The sequence below is a fragment of the Martes martes genome (assembly GCF_963455335.1).
Source record: "Martes martes genome assembly, chromosome: 4".
Taxonomy (NCBI): Eukaryota; Metazoa; Chordata; class Mammalia; order Carnivora; family Mustelidae; genus Martes; species Martes martes.
The window spans coordinates 182450963-182477321 of record NC_137891.1 but is presented as its reverse complement, the minus strand read 5'-3'; the positions used below and the strand labels follow the sequence as shown (position 1 = coordinate 182477321).

General features: G+C 42.9%; 1 protein-coding gene across 1 annotated transcript in view; it reads left to right on the top strand.

Annotated features, from left to right (window-relative positions):
• The window catches only part of VPS13D (vacuolar protein sorting 13 homolog D), a 254821-nt gene that overhangs the window by 142017 nt on the left and 86445 nt on the right, over nt 1-26359 (top strand). The window contains exons 61-63 of the mRNA XM_080800390.1: nt 13963-14112; nt 14955-15051; nt 16905-17053. Of these exons, the coding sequence (XP_080656516.1) occupies nt 13963-14112; nt 14955-15051; nt 16905-17053 (396 nt within the window). The remainder of the gene's footprint in view (nt 1-13962; nt 14113-14954; nt 15052-16904; nt 17054-26359) is intronic.

The window sequence follows — 26359 nt, the reverse complement described above, 5'->3', positions numbered from 1 at the left end:
TTTGGTGTCCTAAAAACACTAATGCTCTGGCGGAGATATCTTATTGTGGCCTTCAAAAAATTATTCTATGAAAATAATTGTTGCCGTCTATGTTTGTCTCACCAGTGTTTCTGTATAGTAGCCAGTGACTTAGACGATTTAGTCAAAGTGGCATGGAGGAAAGTGGCCCATGGTTCCCCATTTGCCGATAGGAAAAAGTAACAGGAAATCGTTGAACCATCATTAGAGAAATTGAAGTTCATTGAGGGAGAAAAAATAAGAGAACTGGACTTGTGCTTCTGGCCAAAGTGTACTAATAGGGAACCAGGTTTACTGTCCTACCTGAAGCAGCCCCCAAGTCCAGATAAAATAAGGAAACAATAGGTTCAAGGCCCTGTAAATCAGGCGCTGAAAGACAGTGGCCCTTAGAGGTGGGAAACAAAAAAGCTGAGCCCTGTATTCTCCTCAGCTTACTGCCTTGAGAAAGTTTCCAGGCCATGGCACTGGGAGGGGAGACGAAGACAGAGCCCAGTAGAGTGAATGAGTTGAACAGGCCAGGCAGAGAGTCTGGAGACCGAGGCATCTAGAGTTTCATGGGGCGGCATACTTGGGAGGAGCATGCTGCACAGAAAGAAGACTCAGGAGATCTCCGGAGGGGTTCTGTGACCATTCAGCAGAGGACAGATCGGTGCTGCATATAAGGAAACTACCATCTGAACCATCCACGAGGATCTCACAGGGACAGCATCTGCTGCTCACCCAGAGCTGGGGATGGGCTTTGTTCCCCCAGCCAGACTAGAAACACTAATAACATATGTGACATTGGGAAGAGTCTTCCAAAAAATCTTGCCTTCATAGTGAACTATAATTAGCCCTTGGCTGAGCACTGCTCCAGACCCACCTAACAAATCATAAAAGGAAAGTCTGAAAGGATCAATCTGTTTCCAAGTAATTTAACTGTATCCCTGAACAAAACTCAAGATTTAATGGAATGCAAAAATACCCAGCACCCAACAAAGTAAAATTCACAATATCTGGCATCCTGTCAAAAATTACCAGGTGTGCAAAGGGGCAGGAAAACACAATATATAATGAGAATAATCAGTTGAATGGACCCAGAGCTAACACAGATGTTAGAATTTCCAGAGAAGGACATTAAAACTGTTATTATAACTGCATTGTACATGTTCAAAAAGTTAAGTAGAGACATAGAAGATATGAGAAACTCAAACTTCTAGAGATTAAAATGAAATGAAAAACACACTGCTTTCAATGAATAGCAGATGACACAGTACAGAAAAAAAAAGATTAGTGAACTTGAAGACATAGCAATGAAAACTGTCCAAATTGAAATGCCCAGGGGAAAATAATCCATAAAAAGAAAACAGCATCAGTGACCTACGGGACACCCTCAAGCAGCCTAACATGTGGATAATTGGAGTCCCTGAAGGCCAAGAGTGAGAGGAGGGCATATAAAAAATATTTGAAGAAATCTTGGCCATAAATTTTCCAAGTTTAATGAAAACTAAACTCACAGATAGAAGCTCAAGCACAAACAGAAACACATGCGTGCACACGCATGAAGGAAACTACACCAAGGTACATCATAATTAAATTACTCAAAAGCAGTGATGAGTCATCCAGGTTAAGCAAGACTTGTCACATGCCAGGAGCAAAAGTGAGAATGAGAGCTGACTTCTCATTGGGAATGATGCGAGCGAGAAGAGAAGACAGTAATGTCTTTAAAGTATTGGAAGGAAGAATAACCATCAACCTAGAATTCTATGCCCAGCAAATATATCTTTCAAAAGCAAGGGTGAATCTGCCCAGCTCCCCGGCAAGGATGCTGTGGCTGGGCAGAGGACTGAGGTGGCTTGTGTCGGGACACGGGACCTAAGTTTCTGCCTGGCTCCCATTAGGTGCCGAGATGCCTAAAAAAGCTGGTGTGATCAACAAGGGTAAGAATCAGAGCAAGGAGCCAGCGAGACCACTTCCTCCCTTAGGTCCTGTGGTGGTTGATCTACATGTGTCACTGTAGCCATCCATGCCAAAAAATGCTCTAACAGACATGATGGCGGAAGCTGTGAACGTGGCCATCGCAGTCCCCTCCCCCTGGCCCTCAGAAGGAGAAGCTAATGCCCAGCTCTGCTGGTACCTTTGAATGTCCTGGAGCTCAGGGAGAGTGACATGGTTTTAGATAAGGGTGGTCAATTTCATGGAAGAGTGGTGGCCTCCACAACTGCAGAAGACATCTTGGAGAAATTAAAGCAGCAAACTGCCCCCCCCCATAAATAAATAAATACAAGCAAGTTATGAGAAATACATCCTTGAGAAACCTTTTATTTCTATTTATTTTTAAAGATTTTACTTATTTATTTAATTGACAGAGAGAGATATATCGAGAGAGGGAACACAAGCAGGGAGAGTGGGAGAGGGAGAAGCAGGCTTCCCACTGAGCAGGGAGCCCGATGCGGGGCTCGATCCCAGAACTCCAGGATCATGACCCGAGCCAAAGGCGGTTGCTTAACAACTGAGCCACCCAGGCACCCTGAGAAGCCTTTTAACTGCTGTTAATGAAGAGGCTGTTAAATAGGAAAATATATTTCCGTGTATGGAAGAACTTGAAAAAAAATAAATTTAAGAAAAGCACTCAAAAAAGAAGTAGGAATTTTAAAAGTACCGTACGTTCAAAATAGATTCTAACATCCCTGACCCCAAGTAGCTTGGAACGTGCTCGCATTACAAAATAACAGAGCTGGAAGAGTTCTTCGGGATGACCTCAGTCAGCCCCTTTCATCCTGTGACGGGGCTTCCGCTCTCCAGAAGTTGAGAGGCTTGTTCAGGATCACTCTGTGCGGGATGACAGCTGAAACCCAGATCCCTTGACTCCTGGCTGGATGCCGTTTATCCTGATTTTGTAAATGAAGAGATTTCCACAGACTTCTAGGGTTCTGAGGACTGTCTTCTCTAGAGTTTACAAGTGACAGAAGAAAACCTGTCACACTGCTTTGTGGTCTTACTTTATATTTTAAAAGGCTTATCTTAAATTTTTAAAAAGTGCTTTTTTATGTCTTTTTAAAACTTGATAGGGCGTTTTGTGAAAAAGAAAATAAGAATAATCAGGACTTGTAATTTCATGTTAATTATTTTGGGGAAGTCACTGAATTTTCGTCCTCCTTGGATGGTAACTACAATCTTCAAATCTGCAGTTCTTGTGAGTCTCTGAAGATCTTTAAAGGAAGAGGGCCTGCATGCTACTTTCAGTATGTGTAAAAGCCTTATCAGGAATCATCTCTACATTAAAGCCTCAAAAGCAAAAAAAAAAAAATGAGATAGAAATGTTTTTAGACATACAAAAGCTAAAAGAACACATTTCCAGCAGATTCATGCTTAAAAAAAAAAAAATGTTAAGTAGCATCATTCAGGCAGAAGGAAATGGTAGCAGGTGGAAATCTGGCTCTCCACAAAGGAATGAGGAGCACCTGAAATGATAAATACACAGGTAAATAATATAAGATTATTTTCTAATTATTTAGATTTCTTTAAGAGAGAATCAACTGCTTAGACAAAACTAATAGCACTGTATTTTAGGGTCTGTAAGAGGTTAGAGTAAAGTGAGTAACAACTATAGCATCAAGTTTGGAGAGAAGAAATGGAAGTACATTAACTATAATGTTCTTACACGCACGGTAGTATGCTGTCATTTGAACATAAACTGGTAAGTTAAAGATGAATACTATAAATCCTAAAGCAACAAAGAACTACAACTAATAGTCCAACAGAAGGAGAAGATGGATAACCCAAGAGAAGGCAGAAAAAGTGGGAAAACATGGGAAAGAACAGATGAGACAGATCGAAAACAAATAGCAAGATGGTAGAGTCATTCAAACCGAACTGTATCAATTAAATAAATGTGAATGCTACAAGGACCTCCAGTGGAAAGGCACAGTGATCAGACTGGAGTATAAAGCGAGATCCAATTAGATGCTGCCTCCGAGGAACACATTGAATATAAAGACACAGTAGGTTAAAAGAGAAGAATGGAAAAAGACATACCAAGCTAGAACTAGTCATAAGAAAGTGGAAATGGCTGGATTCCTGTCAGAATCGATTACAGAGCAAAGCGTATTACCGGGAATAAGGAACGTAATGTCCTAATGATAAGAGAGACAGTGTATGAGGACCACATAATGATCGCAGCTATTTATGTACCTGATCTCAGGGCTTTGAAGTGTAGGAAGCAAAAACTGATAGCACTGAAAGAAGAAATGGACAAGTACACAATTATAGTAGAAAACTTCAAGGAGGGGCCAAGATGGCGGAGGAGTAGGGGACCCTATTTCAGTTGGTCTCCTGAATTGAGCTGGATATCTACCAGACCACTCTGACCACCCAGGAAATCAGCCTGAGATGTAAGAAGATATCTCAGGGTCTATACCAACAGAGTATCTCCGGCAGCTGGATTTGAGGTATGAAGCAGGGAGCTGCAATTCTGCTGGCAGATACCAGAAGATAAACTGAAGGGGGAGAGAGCCACCATAAGCGCTGGCACCAGGAAGGTGAAATAACACAGGAGTGCGCAAGCCTCCTGCACTAGGGCCTGGGCACAGACTTGCAGACCAGACCGGTAGCCACGGGAAAAGGACTTTAGGGTAGCCCATTGGACTGAAACCTGGAGCTGTGGGGGTGCACATGTGAACAGGGCGGCTGGCGCTTTTAGAAGCACAAAGGGCAAGGGCAAGGGCTGGGAGTGCTGCTGTGGGGCACACAACCCAGGACGCTGGGGTATTGAGCAGCACAGACAAAAACGGAGTCAGTGTGGCCTGGAGGGCTTTCTGGAGAACAGACTGTACTCGCTCTGTGCTGAGACAGAGGATTGGGCACAGTCACTTCTGCTCTGACTCTCAGAAGAGACACAGAAAGCTGCCAGGGAAAGCTGCCAGAGAACAAAAGCCCCCCAAAACCAGTTTTCACTGAGCCCATCCCCCCAACAGGGGGTAGGGCAATTCTGCCCAAACAGGGTTGCCTGAGTAACAGCACGGCAGGCCCCTCCCCCAGAAGACAGGCTGGAAGAACAAGAGGCCGACAACCCTAAGGACCCTATAAAACAGGTGCATCTTGCTTGGGTTGTGTTCAACAGAGTTTGGACTCTACATTCCCTCAACCACCTCTCACTAGAATGACTAGGAGGAGGAACCTGCAACATAGGAAAAATTCAGAGATTGTGACCTTTGCCACTGAACTAATGGGTATGGTTATAAGCAAAATGCTGGAATTAGACTTCAGGGTAACAGTTACGCAGATAATAGCTAGGTTGGAGAAGAACATTAATGGCAACATAGATTCTCTAAGGGCAGAAGTGAGAGCTGATCTGGCAGAACTTAAAAATGCTATCAATGAGATCCAATCTAATCTAGATTCTCTAACAGCTAGGGTAAATGAGGCAGAAGAATGAAATAGTGATCTAGAAGACAAACTGATAGAAAAGAAGGATCAGGAGGAGGCCTGGAGCAAATAGCTTAGAATCCATGAAAACAGAATTAGAGAAATAAATGTTGCCATGAAACGATCCAGTGTCAGAATTATTGGGATCCCTAAGGGGGTGGAGAGAGAGAGAGAGGACTAGAAGATATAGTTGAGCAAATCCTAGCTGAGATTTTCCCTAATCTGGGGAATGAAATAAGTGTCGTGTCCTAGAAATAGAAACCCCCCCACCAAGGTTAAAGAGGGCAGACCGACCCCCAGGCATGTGGTAGTGAAACTCGTGAATCTTAAAACCAGGGAAGACATCTTACAGGCTGCTAGGGGGAAGAGATTCCTTCGTACAAAGGGAGGAACATCAGAATAAAGTCAGACCCGTCCACAGAAACCTGTCAAGTCAAAAAGGTCTGGCAAGATCTATTCAGGGTACTAAATGAGAAGAACATGCAGCCAAGAATACTTCATCTGGCAAGGCTGTCATTTAGAAAGGATGGGGAGATAAAGAGCTCCCAAGACTGGCAAAAACTGAAAGAATATGTGACCACTAAGATGGCCCTGCAAGAAGTACGAAGGGGGGTTCTATAAAAGAAGAAAGACCCCAAGAGTGATATAGAACAGAAATTTACAGAGACAATCTATAGAAAGAAGGACTTCACAGGCAACATGATGACAATAAAAACACACCTTTCAATAATCACTGCCAACATGATCAGCCTAGATGCTCCCACGAAATGGCATAGGGTTGCAGATTGGATAAAAAGACATATGGACCCCTCCATATGCTGTCTACAAGGGACTCATTTTGAACCTAAAGATACATCTAGACTGAGAGTGAAGAGATGGAGACTCATCCTTCATGCCAACGGGCTGCAAAAGAAAGGTAGGTTGGCAATCCTCATATCCGACAAATTAGATTTTAAGCTAAAGACCATAGTAAGAGATACAGAAGGACACTGTATCATTCTTAAAGGGTCTATCCAACAAGAAAATCTAACAATTTTATCTATGCCCCCAACATGGAAACAGCCCCCAACATGGAAACAGCCAACTACATAAGCCAACTGTTAATCAAAATAAACATATTGATAATAATATATTAATTGTAGGGGATCTCAGCACTTCACTCTCAGCAATAGACAGATCATCTAAGCAGAAAATGAACAAAGAAATAAGAACTTTGAATGACACATTGGACCAGGTGGACCTCATAGATATATACAGAACATTCCACCCTAAACCAACAGAATATTCATTCTTCTTGAGCACATGTGGAACTTTTTCCAGAATAGACCACATATGGGTCATGAATCAGATCTCAGCTGATACCAAAAGATTGAGATTATTGCTTGCATAGTCTCAGACCATAATGCTTTGAAACTGGAACTCAATCACAAGAAAAAGTTTGGAAGAAATTCAAACACTTGGAAGCTAAAGACCATCCTGCTCAAGAATGTTTGGGTCAACCAGGAAATCAAACAGGTACTTAACTTAAACAATTCATGGAAACCAATGAAAATGAAAACACATCAGTCCAAAACATATCGGATACGACAAAGGCAGTCCTAAGGGGGAAATATATAGCCAAGCAAAGCCTCACTCAAAAAAACAGAAAAATCCCGAATACGCAAACTCTCTCTACACTTTAAAGAACTGGAGAATCAACAACAAATTAAGCCTATCCCATGCACAAGAAGGGAAACAATTAAGATTAGAGCAGAGACCAATGAATTGGAAACCAGAGATATGGTAGAACACATCCATGAAACTGGAAGCTGCTTCTTTGAAAGAATTAATAAGATCGATAAACCACTGGCCAGACTAATCCAAAAGAAAAGAGAAAGGACCCAAATTAATAAAATTATGAATGAAAGGGGGGAGATCACGACTAACACCAAGGAAATAGAAACAGTCATCAGAAATTATTATCAACAGCTATATGCCAATAATTAAGCAACCTAGAAGAAATGGATGCATTCCTGGAAACCTATAAACTTCAAAGACCGAAACAAGAAGAAATTGACGACCTGAATAGACCAATAACTAGTAATAAGATTGAAGCAATGATCAAAAAACAAGAGTCAAGGACCTGATGGATTCTCTGGGGAATTCTACCAAACATTCAGAGAAGAAATAATAGGAGACTAAAGCAGTTTAAAAGAATAGAAACAAGGGTATGTGCTATGATGAGTGCTGTGAAATGTGTAAACCTGGCGATTCACAGACCTGTACCCCTGGGGATAAAAATACATTATATGTTTATTAAAATAAAAAAATTAAAAAAAAAATAAAAGAATAGAAACAGACTGTCTATGAAGCCAGCATTACCTTGATCCCCAAACTAGGTAAAGACCCCATCAAAAAGGAGAATTTCAGACCAGTGTCCCTGATGTATATGAATGCCCAGATTCTCAACAAGATCTCAACAAGATCCTAGCTAATAGGACCCAACAGCATATTAAAAAGATTATCTACCACGACCAGGTGGGATTTATCCCTGGGATGTAAGCGTGGTCCAACCTTCGCAAATCAGTGATAGAGAACAAATTACTAAGAGAAGAGAGAAGAACCACATGGTCCTCTCAATTGATGCCAAAAAAGCATTTGACAAAATACAGCATCCTTTCTTGATTAAAACTCTTCAGAGTATAGGGATAGAGAGAACATTCCTCAATTTCATAAAATCCATATATGAAAAACCCAGAGCAAATATTCTCAATGGGGAAAAGTGGAGAGCCTTTCCCTTAAAACCAGGAGCATGACAAGGATGCCCACTCTTGCCACTGTTGTTCAACATAGTACTAGAAGTCCCAGCAACCACAATCAGGCAACAAAAAGAAAAGGAAAGTATTCAAATTGGCAAAGAAGAAGTCAAACTCTCTCTCTTTGCAGATGACATGATACTTTATGTGGAAAACCCTAAAGACCCCACTCCCAAACTACTAGAATTCATACAGCAATTCAGTAATGTGGCAGGATACAAAATCAATGCACAGAAATCAGTTACTTTCTTATACACTAACAATGAAACCGTGGAAAGAGAAATTAGAGAATCAATTCCATTTACAACAGCACCAAAAACCATAAGATACCTTGGAACCTAACCGAAGAGGTAAAGGATCTATACTCAGAGAACTACAGAGCACTCATGAAAGAAATTGAAGACACAAAAAGATGGAAAGATATCCCATGCTCATGGATCAGAAGAACAAACATGGTTAAAGTGTCTCTGCTGCCGAGAGCATAGTACAGATTGCTATACTTTCAACGCCATCCTGATCAAAATACCATCAGCACTTTTCAAAGTGCTGGAATGAACAATCCTAAAATCTATATGGAACCAGAAAAGACCCTGAATCGCCAAGGAAATGTTGAAAAGGAAAAACAAAGTGGGAGCATCACGTTGCCTGATTTCAAGCTTTACTACAAAGCTGTGGTCACCAAGACAGCATGGTACTGGCACAAAAACAGACACATAGACCAGTGGAACAGAGTAGAGAGCCTGGATATGGACCCTCAACTCTATGGTCAAATAATCTTCAACAAAGCTGGAAAAAATATCCAATGGAAAAAGGACACTCTCTTCAATAAATGGTGCTGGGAAAATTGGAAAATATACGGAAGAATGAAACTCGACCATTCTCTTACACCATACACAAAGATAAACTCAAAATGGATGAAATACCGCAATGTGAGTCAGGAATCCATCAAAAACCTAGAGGAGAACGTAAGCAGTAACCTCTTTGACATCAGCCATAGCAACTTCTTTCAAGACAGGTCTCCAAAGGCAAAGGAAACAAAAGTGAAAATGAACTTTTGGGACTTCATCAAAATAAAAAGCTTCTGCACAGCAAAGGAAACAGTCAACAAAACAAAGAGGCAACCCACAGAATGGAAGAAGATATTTGCAAATGACACTACAGATAAAGGGCTGATATCCAAGATCTGTAAAGAACTTCTCAAACTCAACACTCAAAAAACAAATAAGTCAAAATGGGCAGAAGACATGAACAGACACTTCTCCAATGAAGACATACAAATGGCTAACAGATACATGAAAAAATATTCATCATCATTAGGCATCAGGGAAATTCAAATCAACCACACTGAGATACTACCTACACCAGTTAGAATGACAGAAATTAACAAGGCAAGAAACAAATGTTGGAGAGGATGTGGAGAGAGGGGAACCCTCTTACACTCTTGGTGGGAATGCAAGTTGGTGCAGCTACTTTGGAAAACAGGGTGGAGGTTCCTCAAAAAATTAAAAATAAAGCTACCCTATGACCTGGCAATTACACTACTGGGTATTTACCCCAAAGATACAGATGTAGTGAAAAGAAGGGCCATATGCACCCCAATGTTCATAGTAGCAATGACCACAATAGCCAAACTGGAAAGAGCAGAGATGCTCTTCAACAGACAAATGGATAAAGATGTGGTCCATATATACAATGGAATATTACTCAGCCATCAGAAAGGATGGCTTTTACCCAACTTTTGCATCAACATGGATGAGACTGGAGGAGATTATGCTGAGGCAGAGAAAGTCAATTATGTGGTTTCACTTACTTGTGGAACATAAGGAGTAGCATGGAGGACATTAGGAGAAGGAAGGGAAAAATGAAGACGGGGGATATCGGAGGGGAAGATGAACCATGAGAGTCTGTGGACTCTGAGAAACAAACTGAGGGTTTTAGAGGGGAGGAGGGTGGGGGATGGGTGAGCCGAGTGGTGGGTATTAAGGAGGGCACATACTACGTGGAGCACTGGGTGTTATCTGTAAACAGTGAATCTTGGAACACTACATCAAAAACGAATGACATACCGTATGGTGACTAACATAACATAATAAAAAAAAATAATAGAAAAGAAAATTTCATTACCCTCTCTGAATAATTATTAGAATTATCAAATAAGCAGCAATTCATCAAAGGCATACTAGACTTGAATAGCACGACCAACCAAGTAGCCTAATTGACATTTATCCAGCAGCCCACCTAGCAACAGCAGAAAACACGTTCTTCTCAAATGCACAGGAAACATTTCCAAGAGAGACCACATTCTGGACCATAAAACAATTCCCAAGTGCGAAAGGATTCAAGTCACACAGTCTGTTCTCTCATCACAATGGAGTTGAAGTGGAAATAACAGAAAGATAGTTGGGAAAATCCCCCAAATGATTGGAAACTAAAAAGCATATTTCTGAATAGCCCAGAGATCAGAGGAGAAATCAAAATAAAAATCAGAAAATATTTTGAACTAAATGAAGATGAAAACGCAGCATGTCAAAGTTGGTGGAACGCCACTGCCGCTCTACTGAAGGGAGATTTCTAGCACTATTAGACGAGGATAAAGGTCTAGAAACTGTGAACTCAGGTGTCATCTTAAGAAACTAAACAACAACAACAAATTAAGCCTAAAATCAGCAGAAGAAAGGAAGTGAAAATCCCAGTGGAAATCACTGTAGTAGAGACCAGCAACCACAGTGAAAGGAAGGAAGGAAAGGAGGAAGTCAAAAGCTGCTTCTTTGAGAAAATCAGTAAAACTAACAAACTTCTAATGAGTTTGATTAGGAGGGGAAAAAGAGAAGACACAAATTACTGATGCCAAGAAAGGGAAAGGTGTCAGAGAGGCCCGCAACTTGACAGTTCTATGGGGATGGAGCTTTGAGGGGAGCTGTAAGCTCATCCCAGCCCCCCACTGGCTGCCCGGGGATGGGGCTGTTGGTGTTTGAGGCCACCGTGAACCTGGGGAGGGCAGGGGGGTGGGAAAGCCACAGAGCTGGCTGTTCTTGCTGAGTTTCAGCTAACTTTCTCCGATAAGTGACCCCTGGACTGCTGCAAGCCCTTGGTTAACTGTTGAAGCTCTGAAAAGGCTGACTTTGACAGTTTCTGCCCAAATTTTGTGGTCCTGCTGTCAAGACAGCTCTTTTCTTTGTAGCCTTGTGTTTGCAGCCCTTCTCTCCAGCCTCCACCAGGATTACCGTGTCCGGGAAACCAGTTCCTGGTAAACATTTCCAGAAGAAGGATCCAAAGACCCAGACCTTGATTCTTTCCCCGGGTGGGGAGCCTGCATTCCTCCAGAGGCTGTGCAGTGCGTGCCCCTACCCGGGTGTCCTTCTGCTCCCGCTCACACCATGCACTTCCATGCACCCAAAACCCCCTTTCAGAAAAATGTTTTTATCATACATCACAGAGAGAAAACGGTTTGGGCTAATCACATCTCATTTGTTTGAGGACAGATAAAAAGTTATTATTTTGTCCTTCTATTTCTTGTCTTTTTTTCTTCACCTTACAGAGAAGATCCAAGGAGCTATTTGTGCTTCATGAATTTCATTAACCATTTAGTCAAGAATGTTTGTACTATAATACCTCTTGACTTAATGTGTGCTATACATCGTGGAAAATAAACAGGTTTGAGAGTTGACCGTGATTATAGCACTTGGAGAAAGAATGTTTAAAAATAGAAACTATGGGGGCACCTGGGTGGCTCAGCGGGTTAAGCCTCTGCCTTCGGCTCGGGTCATGATCCCAGGGTCCTGGGATCGTGCCCCGCATTGGACTTTCTGCTCAGCAGGGAGCCTGCTTCCCCCTCTCTCTTTGCCTGCCTCTCTGCCTACTTGTGATCTCTCTCTCTCTGTCAAATAAATAAATGAAATCTTCTTTATAAAAAAAAAATAGAAACTATGGTCCCCATCCTTAGGAAGCATCTAATCTAATTGGGAGAATAACACTAGAATTTGTACCTCTTCCACATCTTGTATCAAGTGTGTTTGCCTCCATTATCAAGAATAACGGAGAGGTCAGAGTAAGGTGTTTTCTCTATTGGATGTGACGGGTGATTCATTCACTCGGTAAATTCCTAGGGCATCGGCGGTGTGCCGGGCATGGCACCAGGCTCTGGGGAGAACAGCCATGACTCAGGAGATGAGTTCTGCTCCCTTTGGGCTAGCAGGCCAGGGAAGAAGTCAGCCAACAGGGGGAGCAAGCAAGGGAGGAACATGACGAGCACCTGTGGGAACTGGTCTAAGGAATACGGCACGCTTTTGAGATTAAGTGGCTTGGGAAGATCTTCCCAACGCAGTGAGGGCTAACCTCGGAGGAAGGGAATGAGCGAGCCCTGGAGAAGGCTTTTAGGGTAAAACACATTCCCTCAGAATCCAGAGACTGAAGAGAGGACAGCTGCCCCCTTTTGAGCAATAACCCCCTGGGTAGGGGGAGGTTGGAGCGAACCTGGAAGGGAGTGCTCTGCGCTGAAGGCGGGGCTGTGGGCAGTGGCTACATCATGGAGGCTGTGGCGAGAAGTTTGGTTTCATCCCAAGAGAAAGGGAAGCCTCTGTCAGGTGTAAAGGAAGGAGGGACATGAGCTCACTTCGACTACTGTGCAGGGAGTACACAGTAGGGGTGAGGATGGAAGTAGGAAAAAGTGCTCATGCTCATGGTCTCTCGCCCTTATCTCTGCAACCTGAGAGCCAACAGGTTACCCAAATGGCTGTGTGGCAGTCCATGTGATACACTGAAGGGTCACAGGATTTGGTGCCAGAAGTGCCTGCATTTGAATCCTGACTCTTCCACCTCACTAGCGGTGTGAGTGTGGACAAGTGGTCTAACTTCTCTAAGCTTCTGTTTAGTCTTTTGTAAAATGGGGAGAAAGACTTTAGCCTTTAGGGCTGTAGTAAGGGATATATTCGGTGACGTGTAGGGAGTACACTTAGATGTGTAGAAAGTACACGAACGTTCTCTTTTCCTTTTCCTGATGTGGAGCTTTGTTGGAAAACAAAGTGGAGGTACCTGCTTCCTGCAGTGAGCCTTCTGACACCCCTACACACAGTGGGGTGTAGACAGCGTGCTCCGATCTGGTGCTGATTGGCGTGGGCGAATAGAGCAGTCCCTAACGCCACTGACATCATCGTTTCATTCCTAGCACGGACTTGACTTTGGTAAAGGCCACTGTTTCCATTTGGTAGCAGCCGAGCCACCAGTTCTGTCTAGTTTTCATGCTCTAGGGTCTGTCCACTTCACTGATAGCCATTAGAAGCACTGGCCTTGACGTCAGACAGACCTGGAGTCAAGTTCTAGTTCTGTGAAGAGCCCACTGTGCAACCTTAAGCAAGGGCCTCTCCCCTCAGCTTCTTCATCTGTGCCATGAGGACAGGGATCGTCCTCAGGAGGTTGTGGTAGGGACTGTAGCGGAGCCCTGACTTGAGTGCCTCTGATCTCACAGGTATCCCGTGATTCAGATCATGCATGTGAGGGGACTAGCTTGGTGCCTGGCACATGGCACTCGCCACGCACAGAAGAGCTTCTGTTGTCATTCCGACTACAGTTGTTGCTGGTCTGCAGTGAGGATACATTTTTCCAGCCGCTGCTGAAACAGAGGAAAATGGCAGGGGTCCTTTCTGAGTGTCCTACCAAGGAGGGGACCCCACTCAATGATAACAGAGAGCTGAGAACTGAGCCATTGTTCCTTCTTGTTTTGTCTTGCCGCTTCTTCCTGGACCAGGTGGACAATCAGCTCATTGGTACCACTCAGCCCTTCATGCTCTACGTGACTCCCCTGAGCAATGAGAATGAGGTCATCGAGACCGGCCCGGCCGTGCAGGTGAACGCGGTGAAGTTCCCCAGTAAGAGCGCGCTGACCAACATCTACAAGGTAGGCCACTGGGCTGAGCATCCGAGCAGCAGTGTGGGGTGCGGCCAGAAGCGTCCTGCACAGTAAGGCAGTCTGACTTACTCCATGGGGTAGGGGGCTCACAACAACTCCTCGTAGCACCCGGTGTTCTCGACTGTGGCTTTGCGCATGATAACGCGGAATCCCCAGGGCCCAGAGTCTGTCTTCATCAGAGTCAAGTCTCTGTGGGAAAGCATAGCATCTTCCAGGTTGATCAGGACCAGGTGTGATCCAGATGTGTTATTAGAATAATTAGAGAGTGGTAAGAGGGGTCTGACCTTGGGACAGATGTCCTCTCGTATAAGCTGACTTACACTGACTTCTAAAAGCACATCATTCAAAAGTGATGAGCTTTCTTCCCTGGAGAAGTTCCCACGTATAAGCGGGCTGATACAGCAGCAAACTCTGGAAAAGTGGGAGCTAAGAGGTTGCTCCCGCTATTTCTGTGCTTCGTCACCGTTACCAGCGGGCCTGTGTGCAGCCCTCCAATCCTGCTGCTCCTTCAACTAGCTGCTGTCCACGTGAGCTCAGCACCAGCACGCTGTCCCCTGCAGCACATCTGCAAGCGGGATCCTGACTAAGGAGACACAGATGCCCCGGAAACCAAACAAGAGGGCGGTGAATTATATATTAAACCTCTTCTGGAATTCTTGGCTAATTGTAACAACGTAGAGAGAGAGATGAGCCAGAAATCATTTGGCAGTGTGGTTACAAAATCACATGAGTAAAGAAACTGTGCCACGTCATTTTGGGGCCTTCTTCATGGCCCAGATGAAAGTTCCTTCTGGTGTTTCCACTATTAATCAGAATCTCTCTGTCTCTAGCATCTGATGATCACGGCTCAGAGATTCACAGTGCAAATTGAAGAGAAACTGCTCCTCAAGCTGCTGAGTTTTTTTGGCTACGATCAAGCAGAATCAGGTACTGTGGAATATTCTAGATTTGTGTCTGGGAAGTGACCCAAGAATGGCCTTTTTTAGTCCGCTTGTGAAAATAGGTGGCCTCTGAGTACTCAACAGACTCCCTTCCCACCTCGCAGCTGGAGCCCGGAAGCTAAGGCTTATGTCTCAGGGGCTTTTTTCCAAGTACAGCCTATTGATGGGGGGTGCAGAGGGTGGCTGATGCGGGCATGAAGGAAGCTTCTTAGAGGTGTCTTGGGGTACCCAGGGTTCAGCCTTTGGGAAGCAGCACACTTTTCCTCTTCGTTGTGCGTTTGTTGACTCATCTGCTTGAGGATAACAGAAATGATGTTCGTCATTTAGCAAACCACTTTGTTTCCTAACCTTTGTTTAGTAAACAGACTGGGGGCCAAGAATCAGAAATCCCTTCGGCAGTTCCTTTGGTTTCGTTAAGGGAAAAAAAAAAAGTTGACTAGCCTTAACTTCGTAACTTTTTACATCCATGCCATTATGCCTTAATGTCATTACCAAGTTTTCTAGTTACTTGACTCTTCTTTAGAGACGGGAGTGAGAGAAGCTGTTGGAAACCCTACATGTCCCAGCAGTCACTACAGAAATCATGTAGCTTTTGTCTCTTTATTTTAGATTCCTCCTCATGGCCTTTGTAAGACTGAATATAGAACTTAGAAAGAAGTCGGCAATGCTTAGTCTTTTGAAGACTACACCGAGTATCGAAACTGAGGAATGATAAGATAGACTTGAATGTATATATGTCCACGTTGGCTAGAGAAATAAACCACTGGGGACGTGTGTGCATATGTACATACTTAGACACAACACAAGAAAAATATTTTTGCTCTTTAGCCCAGACTTACGATTCAAACTCTAAGTGTATTTGGGATCAGGAGCAAGATTCTGTCTGTTTAAAACTGTGTTTTCCACTCTGGGTGTGTGTTTGGACTCAGACAGCCACTCGAGACCCTGCCTGCAGGTAGCCAGGCTCTTTTGGCACCTTCCTGGGAAGTTTTACTTTCAGTTTTACTGGACATGCTTTTCCCGTAAGTTGCTCTAAATAAATTTCTCACCAAGCGTTGTATAGACGTTTAAAAATCCTGGCCTTTGTTTCACTGGAGCGTCTCTTCCACTCTCTCTGTTTAGGTACCCTGAATACAAATGGGCAGGTCTCTCTTGCAGCATCATTTTCTCAAACCTTGTCCCTTGTTTTCTATAAAGAGAACCGTAAGCGCGTACAGCATACATTTGTTGGATAGGCAGATCGGTACAATCTCCTTGCTTTCACAAACGTCCGCCATTTGGGAGAGAGGGTGCCTGCTGCTGTGACGTCAGCTCGTTATAGCCTGTAGCTGGTTTCTTTTTAAAGGCATTCTCTTGCACTCAGGTACCTTATTCAACTGGTCACGTCGTTCATTATAGTTCAGTTAAACTCTACTCCGAGGGATGATATTTGGATATCATCTCATGAAATAAATGCAGATAATCGGGGTCATTTATGATAATCATAATAAGAACAACACGGTTTCTAGAAGACTCATTGCCAGCACACACCTGTGGCCTCTGGCTTCCCCACCTGCATGATTTTTTCCAAAGATGATGTCTGCCAGATGGTATGGAGTCACAAAAGATTAGGCTATTGTACTTTCTTGGTAAACAACATGAAGCACATCTGCTTTTACCAAGAAGTGGCATCGGGATACTGTACATAGCACCAAACCTCGAAAAACTAAATTTGGAGACATGTTGACATTTTCGTATGATTATTTTTCAGTGTTAGCATTTGATTTGTGAGACTTCAGGCGATTCTTTTTTTTTTTTTTTTTTTTTTTTTAAAATTTCACTGTTTTACTCTTGTACCAGAGGTGGAAAAGTATGATGAAAACCTCCACGAAAAGACGGCTGAGCAGGGTGGAACACCAATTCGATACTACTTTGAAAACCTCAAAATCAGCATTCCCCAGATCAAGCTGAGCGTGTTCACCTCCAACAAGCTACCACTGGATCTCAAGGTGAGCGGATATCTGGGTAAGATTTAAACAATGACTTTCCCTCGAAAAGAGTGAGTATGTTTCCTGTTTGCTTTTTCTGTCCAGGATCATCTTCGATAGCAGGTATTTTTACAGGTTTCCCTTTTAGAAGGTTCGAAATATATACACACACACGTACATGTGTATACATTTGTGTGTACATATGGACATATGTGTAGATGTATATGCACTTTTTAAATTACTTAAGTAAGAGCAAACAGAATTACATAAAACCCGTCTTCTTAGCTCTTGGTTTGTCTCAATGAGGTCAGAGCCTACTTTCCTAGGGCCACTCGCAGATTCAGGAGAAAAGTTACAACCAAGACAGTACCTGCCTTTTGCGCCCAAGACCTGCCTGTCCTCCTGGTTCTCTCCACCTCTGTGTGAATGGCTGACACCAGAAATGTCCACCACCATCAAGGAGCACACTCGGCCCCATACCGCTGAGGTGTGGCCTCCCTCACCGCCATCTCAGAATGTGACACGCCTGCAGACCGTCCTGACCTGCCCTTGACAGAGAGAGCCTGGATTCCATCTTCATCTGCCGCAGGAAGATCCATTTTAACGAAGGGCTGGGGCTGGGATTCACATCCAAGCCCACGTGACTCGGAAGCCTGTACCGTGCTGCACTGTACCGTACACTGTCCCCGCCTCCCGTGAATGTAAGGCATCAGAGCACTTTAGAGCTGAGAGTCCTTGGTGAGCAAGGATGTTGGAGTTCAGAGAGTTCTTTCACTCAGGCCTTGTGGGTTGGCTGTGATGGGAGCAGGAGGATGCCCCAGGTGCTTGTTAGAGAGTCTTTTCTTAGACTGAGGCTAAATCTGCCTTGCTGCTGCTCGGACCCATCGCTTCTGGTTCTTTTCGTTTGTTGTCCTTGAAGACGGTTGTCAAGGCACCTGCTCCCCCCGCCCCCCACCCGCAACCACCAGCCGAGGACGTGGCCACTGCCCCACGCGGCCTCCTTTCAGATGCTGCGTGATGGCCTCTCTTCTGAGCAGTAACAGCTACAGATCTGAACAGACAGATAATACACCTGGCGTCCTCGGTTCAGCTGCCTACCGCGACTGTCCAGCAGTGCACCACGTGAAGCAGTGCGGTGGGGCCCGTGGCATGTGGGGCGAGTGCCCTTCATCTGAAGGGGCCACCTCAACTCAGCTCTAGCCAGTTGCTATCACAGGGCAGTGTGAACCCAGTGTGGCCGGATCTCCAGATTTTTAAAGCGAAGCCGGAAATCCGGGGTTTTATGTGGAATCTCCTGGTTTTGAACTGTTGGCAACCAGTTTGAGTTGTTTTCTTTAAAAACCTTTTGGGCTTGACAAAACACATGTGTGGGCCTTATGTGGTGCCTGGTTTGCCAACTCACAACTTCTGAAACAGACCTATAGGTAACGAGACAGTGGTCTGGTCATCAACTTGGATAAGGACAGGGCAAGGGTGGCCGCTTCATTTCCGAGGCAAGCTGGGGATGCTGGTCGGGACCAGAGGGGCAGGAGTTGCTTTGCAACCATCCTGAGAACAGTGTGGCATGCCCTTTCCAGCGGACTCTCCTGTCTGCTTGATTGGCTTTAATTTCATGTTTCCCAGGAGACTAAAGATACTTATAATTAGCCTGGGAGTGGGGGGAAAACCATGGGAAAACCACTATCTTGCTAATATCCACAAGTATCCACTTGACTTATGTGACCCCTTGGAATGGGTTTGTTTGATAAAGTATATATTCCCCCAGAACACTTGGCACACGCCCAACAAACCAATGTTAAGCATTTCCTGAGAGTTAAGGACTTCTTGTTTTTTAAATCATCTTACTTAGAAACACAGACACCTAACGGTTCCTTTCAGATTGCTCCCAGCAAAACACTTTCCCCCAGCCTGACAAATGCAGTAGGATTTCCTACAGCTGAAGTCGGTCCAGACCGCCGGTGACAGGGTGCCAGTGCGTGCGCGATGCTGTGCGAACAGTACACGGGCGATCCGTTAAGGCCAATGTTCCATTTGTCACCATACTGAAGGAACATTTTGAAGGCCTTTTCAGATGATTGTTCCAGAAATCCAGTGGAGCAGCTGTGTCATGAGCTGGGTGGGTGGGGAGGGCATCCTGAATGGGGCACGTTACTGTTTCAGGCAGGGTGCTGGGAATTGGGACTTCAGAGTTAAATTCTCAGCTAGTGGAAGTCACCGTTTCACTGTATCTCGAGTTCTCCTCCTGGAGTCTGGGACTCATAAAATAATGTCATTTATTCAAAGAGTTTCCTAACAGAGTAATATCCCTTTATTAGCAGCTCTTAGAAAGAGCCGTGTGCTCTTTGAGATGACTGTGTAATGGCTCAAAGTATGTACTTAGGGAATGGAGTGCTGTCCCAGAGCAGGAATCACAAGAGTCTGACTAAAAGGTAACCGTGTCTTTGGTATTGAAGGAATAATTATCTTGATTCTCTTGACTCCAGGCCAGAAGTGAGGCTGTCCGAAATCTCAGAGGGAAGTCTCTTCACGTTTACACGGAGGGCACATTATTGCCAGATACAGTGTCTGTTCAGAAGGACTGAGAGCACTTTCCCATCTGCTATCTCGATTGGATTCCTTCCTCTGTGATGGGAGAAGGGGGAGATAATGGCTCCATTTCACAAATGCAGACACATCCCTCCCCTCCCCCCTTCCTCTCCATTATTCTCCCCAGCCTGCACTACTAGGGAGTAGCAGGGTAAGATCGGAAAACCAGGTAGTTTGTATGTACTTGGGTTTTTTTGGTTTTTTGCTTTTTTGTTTTTTAAAGATCAAAAGAAGCCAGGAGCCTTTCAAAGGTTTCACGAGGTGGCCTACAGCAGTCCTTTTCCCATTTAGAGCATTGGGGTATTACAAAAGAAGGGCTTTAATTGAGCAATCTAGTTTGGAAGAAAACCCACATTTTAATGGTCAGAGAGCAAGAGGGTGGGGTGAGGGGGAATTTCAAACAAAGACACTATTTAAAAAGCCTAAAACTGTCTTCTCAAAGGCTTGAAATAATTTGTTGGGAAACTTCAGACCCTTTACTTTTTTCCTCCCCTCCCTAAATAAAAACCAGATTTGTTAAAAGGAAAAAGGATCCAGTATTGTTAATTGTATTTCAGAAAGTGCCAGAGAGGGAACTATGCCTGTAGTTTTAAACACTGTCCCAGGAGGGAAATGGGCAAATACCCTGCTTCACATAAACAGTCTCTATGTACCATAAATAAACCTTTAAAGAATGAATTCCAGACAGTTTTGTTTAGTGCAGGATAAACTCAGAAAGGAAAGGACGTGGCCCAGGGACTGGCTTGGGATCCAAGACCTTATGGCATATGGACAGGTATCTCTTCTTTCAACTCCATAAAGTTTCTGGAAGACTTCAGCGGTTTTCGTCTGGAGGAGGTAGGAGTAGACAGTTTCCTAGTTTTATTAGGAACTTCTGAGCCCAGATGGCTTTCTCCAGAATCCGTTTTATAACAGGAAACTGTCTGCTACTTGAGTAAATAAGCATCAATTTTGTATACTACTGTATTCGATTAGTCATTTCGTTACTACAGGAAAAAGCCCTGTTTGGCTCTTTCCCCTCTCATCTGTTTTCCTTTGACTGACCCGAACAACCTGAAGGTGGCAGATTAATTCATACCAAGGGCTGCATGTCGGCTCTTTCTACCGTGGGAGGCCCCAGAGCCATAAATGACGAGGCGGAGATAATTTTTACTGAAGGGCCAGGGTATCTCCTGGGTTCAGACAAAGCACAGAAGCCATTCAGAGAGGGGTCGGAGTCTCTCATGAGGGTCTGGGCAATTTGGTAAAGGTTGTAGAGTCTCTGCTCCTATGTTTGGTTCCTCTTCTTGGAGTATTTGGTTGCAATGAGAAAGTTGGGGAGCAGAAAAGCTTTTGCCTTAAGCCTTTGTTTGGATCTCATTTCCTCTTCTCTGAGAAGACAGTAATGCTCAGAGGTGTATTGACAAAACAGACTGCTGACCTGATGTCAGTACCTCCCCCAGCGCATTTACTGGGGCTAAGCAAAGAGGTTAAGCCGGGCTGGGCCTCAGTTTCCCAGTCTGCGCCACATGGATGCGTGAAGCGTGCTTGAATGAACAGCAGAAAGCTTTTCAGGAGAAACAATGGAATCCTCCATTCTGGTCTGCATGCTTCCCACCTAATGGGTGGTTACTGTCGTGAAAATGAGCACGTTTGAGTCTAAGGTCTCCTAATAACTAACTGCATGAGTTTAGGTCATCCACTTAACATTTCTTTGGTTTTATTTATTTAAAAAAATGAGAGTGTTTGGCTGAATTAGCATGTTAGGCTGAATTAACCTAAGAATGCTCTCAATCTCTAAAATGTTTTGTTCTCAGATTGCTTAGTAGGAGGTTATTGGTGCCCAGATATAGGGACCTTTTGTCTGTCCTCATCTTTGTAGGGTCCTCCGCTATAGTCAGCATTGCTGACCTCCCCGTCCCTTTCTGGTTCTCCTCTTATTCCTCTGTTTGTTTCTTTGTCTTCTTCACAGTTTTCTTTTCCTCTGCTTCTCCTGACCCAACTATTTAAAGGCTCTTTTTACCTCTGAACCAAACTGGTCGCATCACTTGCCCATTTTCAAAATCATATTGTTGGTCTTTTATCACCTGTAATTTTAGAAGCTTTTTAAATAAATTTGATCTTTGCAATGAGTTGCAAGGTTTTTTCCTTCGGTTTTTCAGTTGGCTTTTTACTTTTGATGTATGTTTTTTTTTTTTTTTTTAAATCACAGGAAAGCTTTTTATTCGTATGTCGTCAAAATTACCAGTCTTTTGCCTGTTTGCATCGGAGTCCCCCAAATTGTCCCCATTCTCTGGTTTTTAAACAATTCCATCTATATTTTCTTCCTATTACACAATTTCGTTTCAGTTAAAGATGCTTTCGTCCCAAAAGAATTTAAGACAGCCTCCGAAAATACACGCTAAAAGATGAAAAATAAGGGAGAAAATAGAAAGTGCATGAAATGGCACATGAGATTTTACTATAAAGACATTTATGATTCACTGGGGGGTATATAGAGGTTTTAGTAAGTGCTGTTAGACCAACTAGATACCCATTTGAAAAAATACACAATTAGATTTATTACTTACACTCTATATAAGGAAAGATTCTGTGTGGATCAGAGATTTATTAACATTATTTGCATGAAAAATTGTTTTTACACTCAAAGAAGTAAAGTATTTTGCACGCTGTCCAGAATCCTTGAAATATCAATCTTGTTAAATAAAAATATAATTGGAAAATAGACCATATCCAGAAATCATTAACTGGCTTATAGTAGAGCCAGACTAGCTGAGCGTTGCAAGAAAAGCTTGGTAGAAAAAAACCTACAAGTCTGTTTGAAGGTATTAGAAAGCAACCAGGATATCTAGGACCTGATGGTCCAAGATTTATGTGAGGAAGGAAACTCAATAAACGGAGTCCAAATTTACTCTGTTTTTATTCTTGAGATAATCCTAATCTGTAAATGATATGGGGAGAAAGTCAGAGAATGTAAGCAGAAAGCAGCTGTCAAGGCAGAGTCTGACTAAGGCTTTTGGCAGTCTCCTGGGGTTGGCATAGCAAACGTTAGGTACTAAGAGAGCTGGTAATCCAGGGAGGGGCTGATATCTTACAGAGAAAGGACAGGCAGAAAAGAGGCCCCAGTGGTCTGAGCTGCTCTATGTCTTGAGACAGATACCAATTTCTAGGTAACTTCATCTGAGAGAGGCCAAGCAGAAAGTGGTGGTCAAGAGGCAGGAAAACAAAGTAGACCTTTTGGCAGTTTTCTGGTGCCGGGGAGATTAAAAGTGGAAGAACTGAATTGGTTGTCAGTTGATATCACTGACACTACACCAGGCCTTATAAAGAATGAAATAGACCAGGGGTTACAAAGACTGAAATCCAGCCTTGAGAAAGCCCAAATCCTGATTACATGAAGCCCCTTTAACTGCCTGCTAAAAACTAAAGATTCATCTGAAATCTGTAAAAGTTTTCATAGAAAATGTTAGATTCAGTCACAAATTACCAGCCTACCAAGAGAGGGGACCAAGAATAAAAACAGACACTAGAAGCAGACCCATAGATAAAAACAAATATTGACATTATCAAACAGAATTTTAAAGAGTAAATGTAAGTGTGTTCAAGAAGTTTACCAGAAAACTATAATCTACATTTTAAAAATAAATAAGGGAAAATTATAGACCATAATTGTTTCATGAACATAGAAGAAAGAAATCTGACCAATGTATTAACAAATTAAATACAGCAGTGTATGAGAAGGAAAATATAACTCAATTGGGCTTATTCCAGGAATGTAAGTGTAAGTATTTTCAGATAAATTACATAATTTACCACATCAACAACATGAAAAGAAGAATAAATGATTATCTCAATAGTGGCACCAAAAAAAAAAAAAAAAAAAAAGAAAGAAAGAAAAAAGAAGGGAACGGCCTTAATCTGATAAAATGTATCTATAAAAAAGCTACAGCAAACATACTCAGTGGGAAGGAGCCAGCCCATTATCACCACTTCAGTTCACTGTCATACTGGAGATCCTAGCCAGTGCAATAAGGCTAGAAAGATTACAGAAGAAATAAAGAAAAAGTATAAGAACTGGACAGGAAAATGAAAACTTTGTTATTTGCAGAGAACATGAATGTGTACCTAGAAAATCTAAAAGAATGTACAGATAAGTTACTATCTGAATGAATAAATAAATTTACAAAGGTCACTGGACACAGTGTACAAAAATCAATTGTATTTCTACATTTCAGCAACAATTATAGAGAAAAGGAAAGTTTGAAGAATGTAATTTACAACAGTGTTAAGAAAACATCAAATATGGTATCATTCTCTATTGCTATGTGATGAACTACTCCAACCCTTAGTGGTTTATATTTTCACAATTCTGTGGGTTAGCAATTTGGGCTGGAGTCTGTTGAATGCTTCTTCTGTTGGTCTCACCTGCTGTTATTGATCTGACAATCAACTGAGACGGGCTGGTTTACCATGACCTTACTCACACGTCAAGTGTTAAGTGCTGCCATCAAAAGAACCTTCTTCCACGTGGTCTCTCAGCTTCTCCATGTGGCGGAAGTGTCAAAAAGGGCAGAGCAGAAGCGCCAAGGTCCCTCGAGGCTTAGGCACAGCAGTCACACAGTGTTCCTTCCGCTGCATTTTCTTGGTTGAAGCAAATTTCAAGGTCAGTACAGATGAAATAGCCTCCACTAATAGTACAAGATGTAAGGAACATATGGCCCTTTTGAATCTACTGCAGAATCCTAGGAATAAATCCAGCAAAGGGTGTATATAAGACCTCTGTATGGAAAACGATGTAATATTATTAAGAGAGAAGAGAACTACATAGATAAGGGGTCATACCGCATTAATACACTGAAAGATTTACTACCGTGAGGTTGTCATGTCTCCTCAGATTGATCCATAGATTCAATGCGATCTTGATGAAAATTCCAACAGTTTTTTGTGTGTGTGGCAGATTGACAAGCTGATTCTAAAATGTATTTGGAAATGAAAAAGGCAAAGAATAACTAGGGTAATCTTTAAAAAAAAGACCAAAGTTGGAGAGCTTATACTGTTAGATTTCAAAACTCATTACAAAACTATAGTAATTAAGAGAGTGTGATATCGGTAGAAGGCAGAATGAACTGAAACAGAAAAAGGAATCCAGAAACAGACACATAAATTCAGTTACTCAACTTTTGACAAAGTTTACACTGTACTGCAATAGGGGAGAGGGTGATCATTTCAGTGAACATTACTTAGTTAATTAGCTATCCATCTGGGAAAAAATGGGTCTCGATTTCTGCTTCATACCATATAAAAAAAATCAAGTCCAAGTAGATTATAGATTTAAATGTGAAAAGTAAAACAATAAAAAATTTTTTAGGTAAACACAGGGAGTATCTTTATGACCCTGATATAGATAATAACTTTTTAAGATTTTATTTATTTATTTGACAGTGAGAGAGAGAGAGAGAGCGCACAAGTAGGCAGAGCGGCAGGCAGAGGAAGAAGGAGAAGGAGGCTCCCTGCTGAGCAGAAAACCTACCGAGCAGAGAGCTCAATGTGGGGCTTCATCCCAGGACTCTGGGATCATGACCGGAGCTGAAGGCAGACACTTAACTGACTGAGCCACCCAGGTGCCCTGATGGTAATTTCTTAACCAGGAGACAGAAATCTCTTTTCCTAAAGGAAAAGATCGATAAGTTGGATTTCATTAAAAAACACTATTTAAAAATTAATAAGTCACAGAATGGGAAAAGAGAATTGCAATTAATTGCAGTACATCTATTCACCAGAGGACTTGTATACAGGATGGGTAAGAAAAATGATGATGCCTGGGTGGCTTGGTCGGTTAAGCATCTGCCTTTAGCTCAGGTCATGATCCCCGGGTCCCGGGATCGAATCCCACATTGGGCTCCCTGCTCAGCGGGGAACTTGGTTCTCCCTTTCCATCTGCCTCTCCCCTTACTAGTGCTCGTTCTTCCTCTCTGTCTCTCTGACAAATAAATAAATAAAGTCTTCTATAAAAAGAAAAGCGCCTACAAAGTAGTAAGTAAAAAACAGACAACCCACTACAAAAATAAGCAAAAGACTTGAGTAGGCACTTCACAAAAAGGGATCTCCAAACGGCCAATATATGTATGACAAGGTGCTTGATCCTGTGCTTCACTGGGAAGATGGAAATTAAAACCACACTGAGATGCCATTACACACCCATCAGAATGTTTGGCTTTTAAAAGGCTGTATGTACTGAGTGTTGATGAGGATGTAGAACCACAGGAAATTTCATAGACTGCCGAAGGGAGTGCGAACCAGTTCAGCTGCTGGCGATGCCTGCTGGGCAGTACTGCGGGTAGTAGGGTTGGACTTGTATGTTCTTCGTGACACAGCAGCTCCTCTCCCAGGCACATATTCAAAAAAAGCACGTACATGTCCATGAATGTTCGTCGCAGCATTATTCATAATAGCCAAAAGCTTGAAACAGCACTACGGTTTATCAACAACGATGGCTTAATAAATTGTATTTTATTCATATATTGGAATACAAACAATGAAATTTCAGCAACTGCAGCTCTCTGTAACACCCAAAGTACATACTGATGGTGTCCTTTGTGTAACATTCAAAACAGGGAAGACTAACCTATGGTGGTAGAACTCAGGATAGTGGTTACCCTAGGGGAAGAGGGAGTAGTGACCAAGAGACCACAGTTGGGAAGGGGGCTGCTTCCAAGATGGGAATAATAATAATTTACTCTCTGGTCTCCTGAGTGGTAGTTA